The sequence below is a fragment of the Sinocyclocheilus anshuiensis genome, unplaced genomic scaffold, assembly GCF_001515605.1.
Source record: "Sinocyclocheilus anshuiensis isolate Anshui unplaced genomic scaffold, SAMN03320099.WGS_v1.1 scaffold223, whole genome shotgun sequence".
NCBI classification, from domain to species: Eukaryota; Metazoa; Chordata; class Actinopteri; order Cypriniformes; family Cyprinidae; genus Sinocyclocheilus; species Sinocyclocheilus anshuiensis.
This window is the reverse complement of record NW_015548214.1, coordinates 144,482-160,410: the sequence shown is the minus strand read 5'-3', so window position 1 is coordinate 160,410 and position 15,929 is coordinate 144,482. Positions and strand designations below refer to the sequence as shown.

The 15,929-nt window shown below is 38.3% G+C and overlaps 1 protein-coding gene and 1 pseudogene across 1 annotated transcript; both read left to right on the top strand.

The window, feature by feature from the left end:
* The first annotated feature begins 95 nt into the window (after positions 1-95).
* LOC107653834 (antizyme inhibitor 1-like) lies at positions 96-9,150 on the top strand. The gene is made up of 12 exons (XM_016440683.1): positions 96-321; positions 1,753-1,896; positions 2,495-2,671; positions 2,791-2,964; positions 3,071-3,243; positions 5,099-5,227; positions 5,321-5,402; positions 5,500-5,574; positions 5,661-5,826; positions 7,619-7,734; positions 7,819-8,036; positions 8,520-9,150. Exons 3-12 carry the CDS (start codon positions 2,570-2,572, stop codon positions 8,593-8,595), a joined length of 1,311 nt encoding a protein of 436 aa, XP_016296169.1. The 5' UTR covers positions 96-321; positions 1,753-1,896; positions 2,495-2,569; the 3' UTR covers positions 8,596-9,150.
* A 1,205-nt stretch (positions 9,151-10,355) lies between these two features.
* LOC107653835 (ribonucleoside-diphosphate reductase subunit M2 B-like) lies at positions 10,356-14,738 on the top strand (annotated as a pseudogene).
* Positions 14,739-15,929: the final 1,191 nt, after the last annotated feature.

The window sequence follows — 15,929 nt, the reverse complement described above, 5'->3', positions numbered from 1 at the left end:
GTCTCGAGCCAGTCACGTAGCTGCGTAGCTCACGTAGCCATTCATAAGCCGCGCCTTTGCTGTAGTAGAGCTGGTACTTTAGGCCCCGCCCCGTGTTCTCTAAACAGAGCGTTTCGCCCGCCCGCCCGCCTTCCTCCAGCAGCGACCATTTCTTCCTGTGAGACAGACAGCAGCGCTCTCGTGTTCGACCGAGCCCTCTTCACACAGGCATATGGCACATACAGCCTCCTTTCTTTCTTCTATTTGTGTCCCCACCACTCTTTAAAAATTCCGCCGAAAAAGAGAAGACGATTTTCCAAATCATTCAGGCCGTTATCTCACGTAAGTACCGCGTTTGTTGATGTTTTTAGTCTTCATCCCGGAAAAATCCGCCGTCTGCTGTAAGGAGCCGTGACACAACATGGCGGTTGCATGTAGTCGCGCTTATACGGGCAACAGCAGTGCTCCGTGAAGGACAACGAGAAATAGATTTCAAACTCACAGATTATTAGGATTAACTGTGTTTATTTATATAACTTAAATCATTAGTTGTCCGAAGCATGGCGGGTTTAGTTGGCTAAATAGTGAGTTGATTCAGTGGACAAACCCAGGCGCTTACGACATGTGCTGTCAGGTTATTGAATGACGACCGTGTTACACATTAAATATAAATACTGATTTACTGTGCTCTAATATCAGATGAGACATGCATATATATGGTAATACAATTGCTAACACTAGTTAGGTGTGTTTAAAATGTTGTTTTCCTAAGAAGCATTTTGTTTTGTTAAAACATTACCTCATACCAAAACACACGTCACTTTCATGCTTATTATAACGTTACCATAATAACGAAACAATAGTCGGAAAAATATCTATTTTTAATAGAACGATTTATTGAACCTTTAGGCAAAGTATAAAACAAAATCTTTACGGTTTTTTTTATTTGCTATATATCAGGATGTTAAGACCCATGTTGTATGATATACGTTAGTGAGAATTTAGAGATCAAACAAGAGGAGGAAAAAACACCCCACTGATGATGGGTCATATTTGATACTCATATTTTAACATGAATTTTCTAAAAGAGGATCAGTTGTCTTTAGTCCATTCATTGTTCATCTTATGATGTTACTAACAATATAAAAGTTATTTTTACCTTATCAAAATCATTAAAGATTTCACAGCAAAAACACGTGTACCATTTACTTGCTAAAAAAGTATGAACTATCAATTATGACCCACAGCATGTAGAAGGTTGTGTGCAACAGGTTTTTCCAGCCAAATTTGGATTATGTTGATCTTTTAGAGGCCTTAGAAATTCATGTTCCAAATAATATTCTACATTAGACTTTATAGGGTTAAGGTGGTGTCCACATGAAGAAACAAACACCATGACCTCTGATAAATGTTCAACAAGTTACTTCATTTATTGACCCCATGTGGTAAGATAAAGATAAGACAGTGTTGTTTAATGCTTAAAAATGAGAACACGGAGTATCTGATCACCGGGTCTGTTTAACTAGCCAAGTACAAAGTACAGCTGTAAATAAGTGGTCACTTAATAAAATCATTGTAGCCTACAAATAAAGTGATGCTGAAGACGTATAATGTACCCGTATCAAGAAAACTGGTTGTGTGTCTGTCAAGAGTTATTTTGGAAACGTACCAACCTGTCTGACTACATTTCTGTGCTATATAAGTTTATTTTATCCATCAGCTGCTCTTGTAAATCAAATATTTATGTATACACCTGTTTTTGTGACTCAACAGGGCTCCCCACTCTCTCTGCGAGTGTATAAGCGCTACCCAGAAGGCCTAGGGGAGGCCCTCTACCGCGAGCAGTTCGACTTCAACGCTGAGCCGCCTTGGGATCCTAGTTGATAGCGGGAGAGGACCATCTCCCACGTTGTCCATGTGAGTCCATAAATATTGGACACATCCCTCCTGAAGTATTGTTTAGAGACAATTACATAATAATATGATTTATTTAATTCCAAATGAAATCTGTGTCTGCACTTACCCAACTGTAGTGGATAGTTTTTGGTTTTACATAACACTATTTATGGCTTATATGTAATAACTTTGTCCCCCGCTCATACTGCACAAATCCATTGTTAATACCATCAAATGCTTCATTGTGCTTCAAAGCCACAGGGATTTATCTTGATTGGGTCAGAGTAAAAAAAAATAGCCTGTAGGCCACATTCTTGAAGCCTGTGTGTTGTCGTCATCTCTAAAGATGGACTCATGTGATGCCTTCTCTAGTTATGTGATTAATTTTCCCTGCCTCTTGTATTTATTAGCCTCATAGAAACCCAATTTAGATCAGTGATAGCCTTACAGTGACTTTGACCTTCCTGTTCAAAGTTTGCTTATAAAACACTATTTTGAAATATGTGGGTTGGTGTTGTAGTTGTACGCCTGGATGTAAAGTTTTGTGTGAAAACATAATGATATTTGTATGTTATGAAAGTTGTTATGAAACTACTATGCTATGGTTTCCCCTGAACAGTTTGTTGCATACCCAGAATACCCCAGCGGCTCAGTAAACTCTCTATGATTGTCGGATTTGCGGAATACGGTTGAGATGAAAGGATTCGTTGATGCACCAAACTACTTCATTGAACTACTTGAGTTAGGAACGACCCTTGACGATGTTATCGACAACCACGTCTATGAGCAAAATCTTGTGAGTTCAGAAAATCAGTCTCCAAGTAAATGTCTGACTGCATTATGAACATCTGTTTTAGTAAACAAATGGAACAAGTTTCTGTCTTTTTCATTGATTGATCTGATTTTGTTTGTCAGGCTGAAAAGAATGCATTTGTTGTGGCCGACCTTGGGGCCCTAATGCGACAGCATGTTTTGTGGAAGACCACTATGCCTCTCGTTCGACCCTTCTACCCAGTCAGCTGTAACAGCAGCCCTGTAGTCATTGAAGTCCTGTCTGCTCTTGGCGTTGGTTTTGTCTGTGCAAATAAGGTAATTTTTTTTTTTTTCTCATAATTCTTACCTGTAGATATTAGAAAGATCTCGAAACATGTATTTTGAAAGCACACCATCTAATAGAAATGTTAATTACTTTCAGGCTGAAACCACATTGGTACTCAATCATGATGTCTCTCCTGAGAACATCATCCTGTCTGGAGTTTGCAAGCAGCTTTCACTAATTAAACACGCAGCCAAGACCGGCATTAACTATCTGGTGTGTGAAAATGAGGCAGAGCTTCGCAAAATTGCCCGTGCCCATCCTGAGGCTAAGTAAGTCCTTAAAACATAACATATATATATGTGTAATGTACATTAAATTAAAATGTATGTATATTTTATATATGTCAATACAATTATCTTTAAGAAATTAATACTTTTATTCAAACATTAAAATGTTTCAAATCAGCATATTAGAATGATTTCAGAAGGATCATGTGGCACTGAAAATATATTAAAATAGACAACCGTTTTTAATTTATAATATTTTAAACTGTTGTTTTACTGTAAAAAAAAAAAAAAAAACTGATATAGTCTTGGTGAGCATGAGAGGCTTATTTCAAAAACATTTAAAAAAATCTTACCAACCCAAAACTTTTGAATGGTTATATATATATATATATATATATATATATCATAATATATATATAGAGAGAGAGAGAGAGAGTTTATTTGATATTGTATTATATGTGACCTGTGCTGGCAAAATTAATCGGAATGCGCACAGACTAATTTTGAGCTACAGGCAAAAAAGTGAAAAATGTCAATTTTGCTTGCATTTGAAGTTTTCACAAAAATTAGATCATTAAACCCTTGTCTAGCGATCCGAATGTTCCAGATAGTAATTAAACATATAAAATTATCTTTATTTGTATGTTTTCTGAGAGGTGTACCTACCTCTCTGCTCACTTCTTGACGACTGGTGCTTCCTCTCAGCACAAGTTTAACATTGTAAAGTGCAGCATTCCAGCTTTGTGAAAATTCATAGCAAATTCTCGATGGCATGAGCCTGAACCAGTGAAATGTGATGTTCAAACCCATGCTGATGTAAACAAAACGATCGCGCTGACTGACACATCCGAAGCGTGCACATAAAGACTGTCTGTCTCATTAAAGTTAATATAACAATTAAAGACGAGGGAATCGCTTGCTGCTCTTGATTGAACTGCTTTTGTAGTTTTAATAATCAGTTTATTTGCGTGAGGAAAAAAAAAAAAAAGTCAATTTTGGTCGAATTTGAGGTTTTCACAAAAATGAGTTCATTAATCCCTCGTCTAGCGATCCCAATGCTCCAAATAGTAATTAAACACCTAAAATGATCTTTATTTCTATGTTTTCTGAGAGGTGTACCTTTTTCACTGCTCGCTTCTTGACGACTGGTACTTCCCCCTCAGCACAAGTTTGGTATAGTTGTAAAGCACAGCATTCCAGCTTTGTGAATATTCATAGCAAATTCTTGATGGTATGAGTCTGAACCAGTGAAATGTGATGTTCAAACCCATGCTGATGTAAACAAAACGATCGCGCTGACTGACACATCCGAAGCGTGCACATAAAGACTGTCTGTCTCATTAAAGTTAATATAACAATTAAAGACGAGGGAATCGCTTGCTGCTCTTGATTGAACTGCTTTTGTAGTTTTAATAATCAGTTTATTTGCAATGAATACACTAAAGTGATTTTTACATTTGATTAGCATATTTGTTTGTCTTACTTGAATGCTTCTATTTAGATGTAAGATGAAAAAGGCACTTTTTAATTTCTTTTTCTTGTATTATAATTGTTCTACTGTTTATTTGCATTTTTGTTCTAATTATTAATAACAAAGATAAATAAAAAATAGCTATTTCTGATTATTAAAATGGTAATTATTAAGAAAAGAAGTGGAGGAGAAGATGCAACGTTGCAGGTGATTTTGTTTTGGAACCTTCAGAAAACTTGAACTTGATTTTTCTCAAAATTGCCTTTGCTGACTCTATGGACTTCAAACAGGTGTAGCTCATTCATTTTTTGGTTGATTCCAACAAATCATACATCAGGCCAGCACAGGTCACATTTTATTTATTTATAATAAATGTTTATTATATATTTATGTAATTCTCTTTCTGCACTTTTCTTGTCTTAACAGGCTTTTGCTTCAAGTCTCTACTGAAGCACAGGTTGAGGAGGCAAGTCTGACCATTGGTTGCTCCCTGAAGAGCTGTAGACACCTTCTGGAAATGGCCAAGGAGTTGAGTGTGAATGTGGTTGGAGTCACGTAAGTCAAGTGATTTGGTCACCACTAATCTGCTGTGGCTCACTTTGTCTTGTTAAGAGTTTTTAGAAAGTGGGACTTTTTTTTGTTTGTCAGGTTCCAGGTACCAGCATCATGCAGAGATCCCCAAGCATACACCCATGCACTGTCAGACGCCCGCTGCATCTTTGACATGGCAGTGAGTAGTCGTACGAATATTATACGATAATTGAATTTAGATTTATCAGTAAATTTCATGTATCTGTTGGAGTGCTGAGTCTTCCTTGTTACTACAGAAGGAACTTGGCTTTGACATGAAGATCCTGGATATTGGTGGAGGATTCAGTGGTTCTGAGTTTCAGTTGAAACAGGTACGGCAAGTATGTGTCTCATTTGTTTTTCTTTTTTGAATATCATCCACTTACTCAAAGCTTTTCTTTCATTTCTCTTTGATCAGGTACATTCGATCGTCAGACCCCTGCTGGAGGCCTATTTCCCCTCAGCGTCTGGAGTGAGCGTCATTGCTGAACCAGGACATTTCTTTGCGTTTTCCTCCTTCACTCTGGCTGTCAATGTTATTGGCAAAAAAGCAGTATACCAGGATCTCCATTGCAGCACACATGGTGAGTCCAATCATATTTTAAATATATATGGCATTAAGGGGATAGTTCATCCATAAAAGAAAATTCTGCCATTGATTACTCGCCCTCATGTCGTGTGACCTTCGATCATCAGAACACAAATTAAAGGGGTCATATGATGCTGCTGAAAAGATCATTATTTTGTGTATTTGGTGTAATGAAATGTTTATGCGGTTTAAGGTTCAAAAAACACATTATTTTCCACATACTGTACATTATTGTTTCTTCTCTATGCCCCGCCTTTCTGAAATGCGTCGATTTTTACAAAGCTCATCGTTCTGAAAAGCGAGGTGTGCTCTGATTGGCCAGCTATCCAGTGCGTTATGATTGGCCGAATACCTCAAGCGTGTGACGGAAATGTTATGCCCCTTACCATACTGTGATGGCGTGTCCCGGCTTGAGCGACGAGACGGAAACATTAAAACCCATTATAAACGAGGCATTTGTTGCATCCAGCGGGGACATAATTACGGATTATAATGACTTATACTTTTTAATCCAATGTCCAGAATGGTCTTTTTTTCGCATTGCATTGCGTCGCGTAAACCTAAAACTTTCTAGTCGTGTTCTCTTTTGGAAGGCCAAACAAAGTAGTTTCAAATGGCGGGCTAGAGTGAGCGGAGGCCAGCGGGCCTGAGTGAGCGGCATGGTCGGCGGATTCGACGAAGGAGCGTCCGGAGGGCTTGCGGCAACCACATTGTGACGACCCCGGGCTGGACTCCGCTTCGTCCTCTGTGAAAGCCAATCCGGCGATCCACAGCATGAAGTTGATGTATTTCCTCAGCGACCAGCACAGATCAGCTCTAGGCATGACGAAGCGGATATCGTCCTCTTTTGGAAGGTCAAACAAAGTAGTTTTGCTTTCACAGTGAAACACACAGAACACAAACACACGACATGTCTTCACGACATGGCGGCAGCAACAATACTACAGCGAGAATAAAAGTAACGCCGCCTTTCTTTGCGTGAACATTTGGGCGGCGTTATGCAAATCTTCCCACATCGTGACATAGACGTGTTAGAACGAGCTGTTTTAGGTAGGTGTGGTTGACTCTTAAATTTTATAAAGAATATCTCTTTGGATTTGAGACTTTAGTCTTTGCAACTTTACAGATCTTCTTTATGCACCAAGAGCTTGTAACACTTCAAAGAGAAAGGAAAAATTGAAATCGCATCATATGACCCCTTTAAGGTATTTTTGATGAAATCCGAGAGCTTTCTGACCCTGCATAGACAGCAACGTTTTATGGCCCAGAAAGATAGTAAGGACATTGTCGTGTGCATTCCTCTGCTTGTAAACAAGTCTCAGCGCATGCGTGTTCTACGTCAGAACGCCGGCTCCTGCGTCAGTGGCATCATCACACATGCATCATGGCACTCTCGTGAATGGCAGCGGAGACTGACCCGGAAGAGAAGAAATCGTTGAATAAAGTTTTTTTTTTTCCCTTTTCTTTTCTCTTTGCACACAAAAAGTATTCTCGTAGCTTCATAACAATACGGTTGAACCACTGATCTCACATGGACTATTTTAATGATGTTATTACTACCTTTCTGGGCTATAAAACGTTTCAGTTGTGTAGCTGTCTATGGAGGAACAGAAAGCTGTCGGATTTCATCAAAAATATCTTAATTTGTGTTCCGAAGATGAACGAAGGTTTTACGGGTTTGGAATGACTTGAGGGTGAGTAATCAATGACCGAATTTTCATTTTTGGGTGAACTAACCCTTTAAATACACATGCCTCATTTTCTCTGTGTCTCTTTTGCACTTTCAGATGAGCTGACCCCAAATGGTGCACCAGAATTTGTATATTACATGAACGATGGTGTTTATGGATCTTTCATGGGGAAGTTGTTTGGAAATGTCATCACCACACCCTCTGTCCACAAGGTAAATAACACACATGTACCTGAACACATGAACAATATTTGCATCAGTTGCCCAAGATTTTAAGCTCATTGATTTGTTTTTCAGATGTCGCTCACCCTAGATGAGCCCGTGTTCTCCAGCAGCCTGTGGGGTCCATCGTGTGACCCACTGGAGCAGGTGGTGGAGCACTGCCTGCTCCCTGAGCTCGCTGTTGGGGACTGGCTCATTTTCAGCAACATGGGGTCCAGCGGTCAGGAGGGTCCAGCAACGCTCAGCGACACAGACCAACCACCTGTGTATTACACCATCTCCACAGATGACTGGTAATTAAGATCACCTTGCATTTGACCTTTTGTGCTTGTCACAGATTGACAAGGCCTTCCTTTTTTCATTTCACTCATTCCAAAGAGTGATGGTGTAATTTAAAAGGTTGTTTAATCGTTGCGTTGGTTGTGTGGTCATTTTATGTTCTGGACTCAGTCTTTTTATCAGCTCCTATTTGGAACTGATTGGTCGTAGGCCTCATTGATCTGAGCTTATGCGCCTCAGTTTTTGAGTGAACATTGCCAAAATTATCAACACGAAAGGTTGCATATACTCAGATCAATACAAAGCCTGTGAAAAGAAAACAAGTTGACAGAAAGATTGAATCCAAGATTTGGTGATAATATAGCATAATGAGAGCTTTACAAGCATTTTTTAAAAGGCCAGTCATTTTTTACTGAGAAAGCCAAATTAGGTAAAGGATTTTCAGCACAGCACAGGGGTTAAAGTTAACATCATGCTGTTTTTCCCTTTTCCCCCAGGTTTGAGATGCAAGAGGCTGGAATTTCTCTTGATGACACCATGAAAAACCTCTCATTGGTCCAGTATGGCTTGTGAAAAGAGACAAACTCCGTCCACTAACCACTGGGCGTGTGAATAGCTTGCAGAGTCAGCATTCCAACAGTCATGGGTGGAAAAATTATATTTGTTTTGGTGGGGAAGAAAATAATGACGATGTTATTGGTCAAAAACTACTTGATTGACATTGTTACCTCAGTTTCTCACAATTTACAAAAGGCTCGCTTTCCTTATCACTCAAAAAGAATGACAGAAAACCCATATAAAATAACATATGCAACAAAATGGATGACTGGAGATGGCACCCAAATCTTGGGTTTCTTAATCAAACATCGTTTACATAAATGTTCAACTAATTTAATTTTATTATGTACACTTATATAGATATAGATGACGTGCTGACAGTCTTGTAAATTAGTTGTCTGTACAGTACAACAAGATGCATTTGTCTCGAATCAGGATAGATTCTGCACAAATAGGCCATGACTCTTAGTGTGTGAACAAGTGAAAATTGGTTTAGCAATTCTGTCCTTGTTCTCTCGTTCTAATTTTCCATGGTTTTATAGGAGTAGGGAGCTTCTCGTTGCTCCTCATGCCAAACTTATGGTTCCCTCATTACATGTGGTGCATCACGTGACAGTATTTCCAAAGGTTGTTATATATTTCATCTCTATGGTTGAGTGTGCCGTAATTTGCAGTGTCCCTTCAGAAGATTTTGAACCTTCTGTCAGATTATGAGTAGATATAAATTGGTCTCATGTTTCCTCTAATGCAGTGTTTCTCAACCCTGGTCCTGGGCGCCCCCCAGCACTGCACCTTTTGTGTCTCCCTAATCAAACACACCTGATTCAACTCATTAGCTCATTAAAAAAGAAACTCCAGGACCTGAAATGGGTGTGTCAGATAAGGGAGACATACAAAATGTGCAGTGTTGGGGGGCGCTCAGGACCAGGGTTCAGAAACGCTGCTCTAATGGTATGTCTTATAAAACTAGAAAGACTGCCGAGTGTTATGAATCTGCTGACAACCTGTTTAGAGATTACATTTACCTCAAGTAACCTAAAATACAAGTTTTACCACAATCAGATTAAATGCTTTAAGGCACTAGTTCTCAATCTAAAATTGAACATTCAAATGGTGTATATTTCAAATTCATGTGTGTCTAGCATGGTGTCTAAGTTTGATTATAACAGCTCACTGTTTTATAAAATCACGTCCTTTAGAAATTAAATATACCTTTTGTCCACTAATGGACCGTTGCCTGTTTTTGACTGTAAAATTGTGCTTGTAAAAGTAATTAAAATATTAATTTAATACATTTCTGACCAAATACGATCGAGTCGTTTTTGTGTCTGTGTTTTTTGTTTAATGTAGACCCTTGAAAGCTTAGTACAATAACCCCTTTGTGAATGAATAAGTTCAACTACAATACCCAAAGCAACACTGACATTACATATATTTTATTTTTGTATTGAACCAGCTGACGGGTGGTTTTATATTGTAATTGCAGCTTTACGTAAGACGAGAAGCAAAAGGGTTAAAGGGTTAGTTCACCCAAACATTTAAATTTGCCCATAAATTACTCACCCGGAAGTCATCCTAGGTGTATATGACTTTCTTCTTTCAGAAGAATCCAGTCGGAGTTATATTAAAAATTGTCTGATCTTTCAAGCTCTATCGTTGTACTCAGCGGGTGTTGCATTCCTTAGGTTCAAAAGCTTGAAAGATCAAAGACAATTTTTAATATAACTCCGGCTGGATTCGTCTGAAAGAAGAAAGTCATATACACCTAGGATGACTTGAGGGTGAGTAATTTATGGGCTAATTTAAAATTTGGGTGAACTAACCCTTTAATTTCTATAGAGAGGAACCGTGGAGGAGGAGCTATGAGCGTGAATGTAAGTTACACCACTCAATGACAGACGACGAGGAGAGATCGCAGCTTTACCGCTGCTGACCAAAGACGATTAACCATGAGCTCCAGTGTAAGCAACCCTCCGACGAGCATTAAGGAACATCAGGTAATATTAAACTTATTCTACAGCATTTTAGTGCGGTTTCGCGGCCTTCAAATAGGCTAAATGTTGAATCTGCCTGCCTGGTTATGTGTGCGGCTGTGAGCTTTCATAACAAAGAGCCTCGCACATTAGTTAAATAAAACGAAATATAGCATTGATGATATGAAACAAATCTAAAGTATTGTATAATAATAATGACAGTGTCAGTAAAAAGGGTGTTATGTGTTGTGGATAGCGACAACAACATTTGGATTAGATATAAAAAGTTGTAACATTAAGGTCTGGATTAAGTGAATTAAAGACTGATTTGGATATTTATTTTCTAAGTTAAATGTAAATATAATGGAGGATTGCGGTGTTGTTGTTAAAAAACCTTCCATTTAACTATCTCGCAGCATCTGCTCCCCTGGCGCTCTCATAATGAATGCTATAGGAAGACAGTATAGTTAAAACATCTTTAAAAACACTAATTCCTTTATTTACCAGTTATGTTTCTCTTGCAGAATGGTCACAAGGATGTTGACACAAACAGTGTTGAAGACGAACCCCTTCTCAAAGAAAACCCAAAGCGATTTGTCATTTTTCCTATTCAGTATCCTGACATCTGGAAAATGTACAAACAAGCTCAGGCTTCATTCTGGACAGTTGAGGAGGTGAATATTATTTTTTATTTATCCATTTAATATTAGGATTATCATTTTGGTTACTCTGCAAATTAAAAAACTCGAATGTATTGTAATAGCTGTTGTACTTACAAAACAATGACAACGTGCGACCACCATATGCCAGGACACTGGTGGTATTAATCGGATAATTCACAACAAAATTCGTTAAACATTTAAAGGTTATGATGTTATAGTTATTAATTTTATTGGGTTCTAGTTCTTGTAATGTTGTGAGAATAGGGAAGTGCCCGCCACTATTGCAAAGAAAAACACAGAGGAACGACATCGTTGAAATGGCTTTCAGAATGATTTTTTTTTTCCTGCTGATAAACCGTAAAACATTGACAGCCAGTCAGAATCAAGCAGGACATGCATCAAATGCTTATGATAAACAGTTTATCTTCTATTGCTTATATAGTTATTGTTGTAGTTATCGTTCTTGTAGCAAACTGGGCCTTTACTCGCCCTCACTTTATTCCTGTCCATTAAAGTAAGAAACCCACATTTGAAATAAGCTGAGGGTGAATTTTCATTTTTAATGAACTAGTCCTATAAGAACATTTAATTAAAATTACTATCTGTGCGTGTCACTGGTGAATGTGAAACTGCTTATCATTTCAATGGTTTGTTTAGGTGGATTTATCAAAGGACTTGGTTCACTGGGACAGCCTGAAGTCTGAAGAGAAACACTTCATATCCCATGTACTGGCTTTCTTTGCAGCAAGTGATGGGATAGTCAACGAGAACCTGGCAAGTGCGCCTCCTTCTAACCTACATTAAGGCTATGGAAACCAATATAAAAATTTAGATTGAATAGATCAGTACAAGTTGTGTTCCTACTAAACATCATGCCTTTACTTGTCACAGGTGCAGCGGTTCAGTCAAGAGGTGCAGATCCCAGAGGCTTGCTCCTTCTATGGCTTTCAGATCCTCATAGAGAATGTGCACTCCGAAATGTACAGCATGCTCATCAACACCTACATAAGGGATCTGAAAGAGAGGTGAGAACAAAATTAAGTGTGCTTTTCTACTTCAACAATGTCAGTTATACTTTTTAAAGTGCTTTTACACAGGTGACAGGTGCAAGATTCAGTTAAGCAGTTTATGCTAACATTTTCCTTATGTGGTTTATGAGCAAAAGTTGCAAGATACTTTTTTCTAGCCACAAAAAAAAAAATGTCTTAAATGAGAGATGAAGTTATTGATTGTATTGATTGTTCAACTTGTGTTTTATCAGAACATCTTTGATTGAAATTGTAATACGTTATAACCAATCATACATAGTGTCTTTAAACATAACATGTTTATTTATATATTCATTCATGCATTAATTAATTCATTCATTTTCTCTCTCTAAATCCAAACTTCTTAAAGGGACTATTTGTTTAATGCAATTCACACCATGCCTTGTGTAAGGCGGAAAGCAGACTAGGCCTTACAGTGGATCTCTGACACACTCAACTTTTGGTGTGTGGTAAAATACTTTATACAATATTATTACGACATTACACTTGATCAACAACAGTGTTTATATATTTATTTCTTTTTAGGAGAGCGATTAGTAGCATTTGCAGCAGTAGAAGGCATCTTCTTCTCTGGATCATTTGCTGCCATCTACTGGTTGAAGAAAAGCGGCCTGATGCCCGGACTCACCTACTCCAATGAACTCATCAGCAGAGATGAGGTTAAAACTTAAAGATATTTATATCTTTATGATGTTTAGATCATGTTTTGATCAAGGTTTGTTATCTGTATCCCTGATAAAAAAAAAACTAGAGATATAATAAGAAATCCCAGTGAAAATCTAATCAAGGCTAGTATTGATTGTGCCATCTGAAACTTCACAGGGTCTGCACTGTAATTTCGCATGTCTAATGTACAGCTACTTGGTGAAAAAACCTTCTGCTGACCGAGTGAAAGACATCATCACAAAAGCTGTGACCATTGAACAGGTATGTACACTTTGCTGTACTCGAGTAATGCAGAATGCATTATTTCAGACTTGAATGTAATTGCATTTGCATTTGCTTGTTTTCTGTAGGAGTTTCTCACAGAAGCCTTACCCGTCAATTTGATCGGGATGAACTGCTCTCTCATGAAGCAATACATTGAGTTTGTGGCTGACCGGCTGCTAACAGACTTAGGATTGCCCAAAGTCAGTATTTTATCGGGATCGTGTTATGATTTTTGTCTGATAATCTTTATATTTATATAACAGTGCTTTTTAAATTCTGTCTCAAAAGGTTTACAAGTCAGAAAACCCCTTCGACTTCATGGAGTCAATTTCATTGGAGGGAAAAACCAATTTCTTTGAGAAGCGAGTGGCTGAATACCAGCGACTTGGAGTGATGTCAAATGTGATGGACTGTGAATTCACTCTTGATGCAGATTTCTAACGATGAACTACAAGAAATATTATTTATTTTTTTGGACAGTTTCAGTAAAAACAAACAAAAAACCAAACAAGCCATATCATCTTCAGACCATGTCGAAAAGACATGGAAATCAAGCTGATCAGTTTCTGAATAACGTAACGAATTTGTCAAAGGGCTCACCAAAGTGGACGTGTGGCTTTAGCGTATTCAGACCAGACTTGGTGTGTGTTATGACAACCATTATCTGAGGTTACATGCACAGTTTCAGCACACTGCCACCAGTGGTCAGGAGATATGAAAAATGGCTATTTTTGCTTGTAACTTCTTACTGGTTTGGCCAAAAATCACAAGACTCTGGTCTCTTTAAATTTGGAGCAGCATGCCAAGTCGAATGGTATCCAGTTTTCCCATGTCGACCATTTTGGGCATTGACCACTTTGTATTTTGACAAAAAAAAAGCTATTTTTTACGAATGCATTGGTGTATTGTTCTGAAACTTGGTATGTGTCTTTGGCACAAACTCAAAATGTTTTATGCCAGCGCCACCTTGTTAAAATAAAATAAACGCTAATAACTTTTGATTAGTTTTGCCTCTTGTCATAAGACTGGTCTTGTTAGATTCCTTGGATTATGCCGAGAACATCGATACCAATTATGCCATAATCAGCTGAACTTCCTGTCCACCATTTTGATTTACGTTGAAAACCTACTTTTCCAAACTCTGCCTAGACCATTGTTCCAATTTTCACCAAATTCGACCCAAATCATCTTTAGACCATGCTGTCAAAAGGTTATGGATTTCGTGTTGATAGGCATAACAGTTTTCATTTACTGCATTAACAAATTTGATGGCATAATGCCAAACTGCATCTGAGGCTGTATCTCTTCATAGCTTGGACATACTGAAACCAAACTTTGTGTGTCTGTCAAGATCACCAGTCACCATGCCTGTCACCACTGCACACTACATCTCCCACAATCCTCCCTGGTTACCACCTGCACTCACTTCACAATCACAACACCTGTTTGCCATCACTGTCATCTACATAAGCTAGCACCACACACACACACACACACACACACACAGAGATTGTCTGGTCTTGTCTCTATGTAGGACTGCTGTGTGTTTTATGGCTTCAACTAGGATGGCATGGACTGTCACGCTTGCATATCGGTGTGATTTTCCGTTCCTCCATTTATCAATTTTCCTTCCTTCTTGGATCCTTGTTTCCTCCAGATTGTCTGGTTACTACCTGTAAAGATAATAGACATTGTTATTAGCCGTGCAGTGCAACAGTGATTTTAAAGGTGTGTAGTGCTACTTACCTCTCTGGACTTCATCATTCTTCATCTGCTCTGGTTGTTATATTGTATGTTCCTTCATTACTAGTATTCACTTGCTTGTTAAATTCACTTTTACGCACCTGTGCTATCGAGTCTGTGTTCCCTGACAGTGTCATTGTCACCTCACAGTGACCACACCACATGCATTTGGTAATCATGCCACTTATTAGTCAAAATTGATTAACCATTAAATTATATTACTGATCAGGGTTTTGGAACAGTTTAAATTTTTCGCAATTGATTAATTAGTTATACTGGATCTCAGTTATATATGTGATGCTTTGAGTTCCGTAAATAATTCTCGTAAGTGTATACAGTGCTGTCCTTAGACGCGAGGCCTGGTGTGAGGTAGGGAGCGGGGTCCCCCTCGGTCTGTTCGCTGCGGGGCCTGGTGCGGCTGCACCAGTTGCACCCCCATAAGGATGGCCCTGAATGTATATTTCCTTCAAATAGCCTAGTCTACTCTTGACAGTTTGTTTTCTGAACTGAATCAGCATAGTCCTGCATGAATGACTCTTGGATTTTTTTTTTTTTTTTTTTTTTTTTTTTGAATGCACTAAAACGCCGTCGTAGAAAACACTTTACTTAGCCTAGTGAACACAAACAAAGAAAAACAAGTAGATAGAATAGAAAAAATAGAAAGCTAGTGTTTGTTTTTTGTTGTTTTTTTTAAATAAAGAATTAAAAAAAAGATAAATATAAAGTAGAATTAAAATAGAATAGAAAGTGTTAAGAGTTAGCGGGTCAAATAAAGGTGGAACAGATGTTTTTAGTCGTTTCTTGAAGATGGTTAAGGACTCAGCTGCACGGATTGATTTGGGCAGGTCATTCCACCAGGAGGGAACAGTTAATGAATAAGTCTGTGAAAGTGATTTTGTGCCTCTTTGAGATGGCACTTGCAGAACGCAAGCTTCTAGAGGGCACATAACTCTGAAGTAATGAATTTAGGTAAAGGGGTGCAGAGCCAGTGG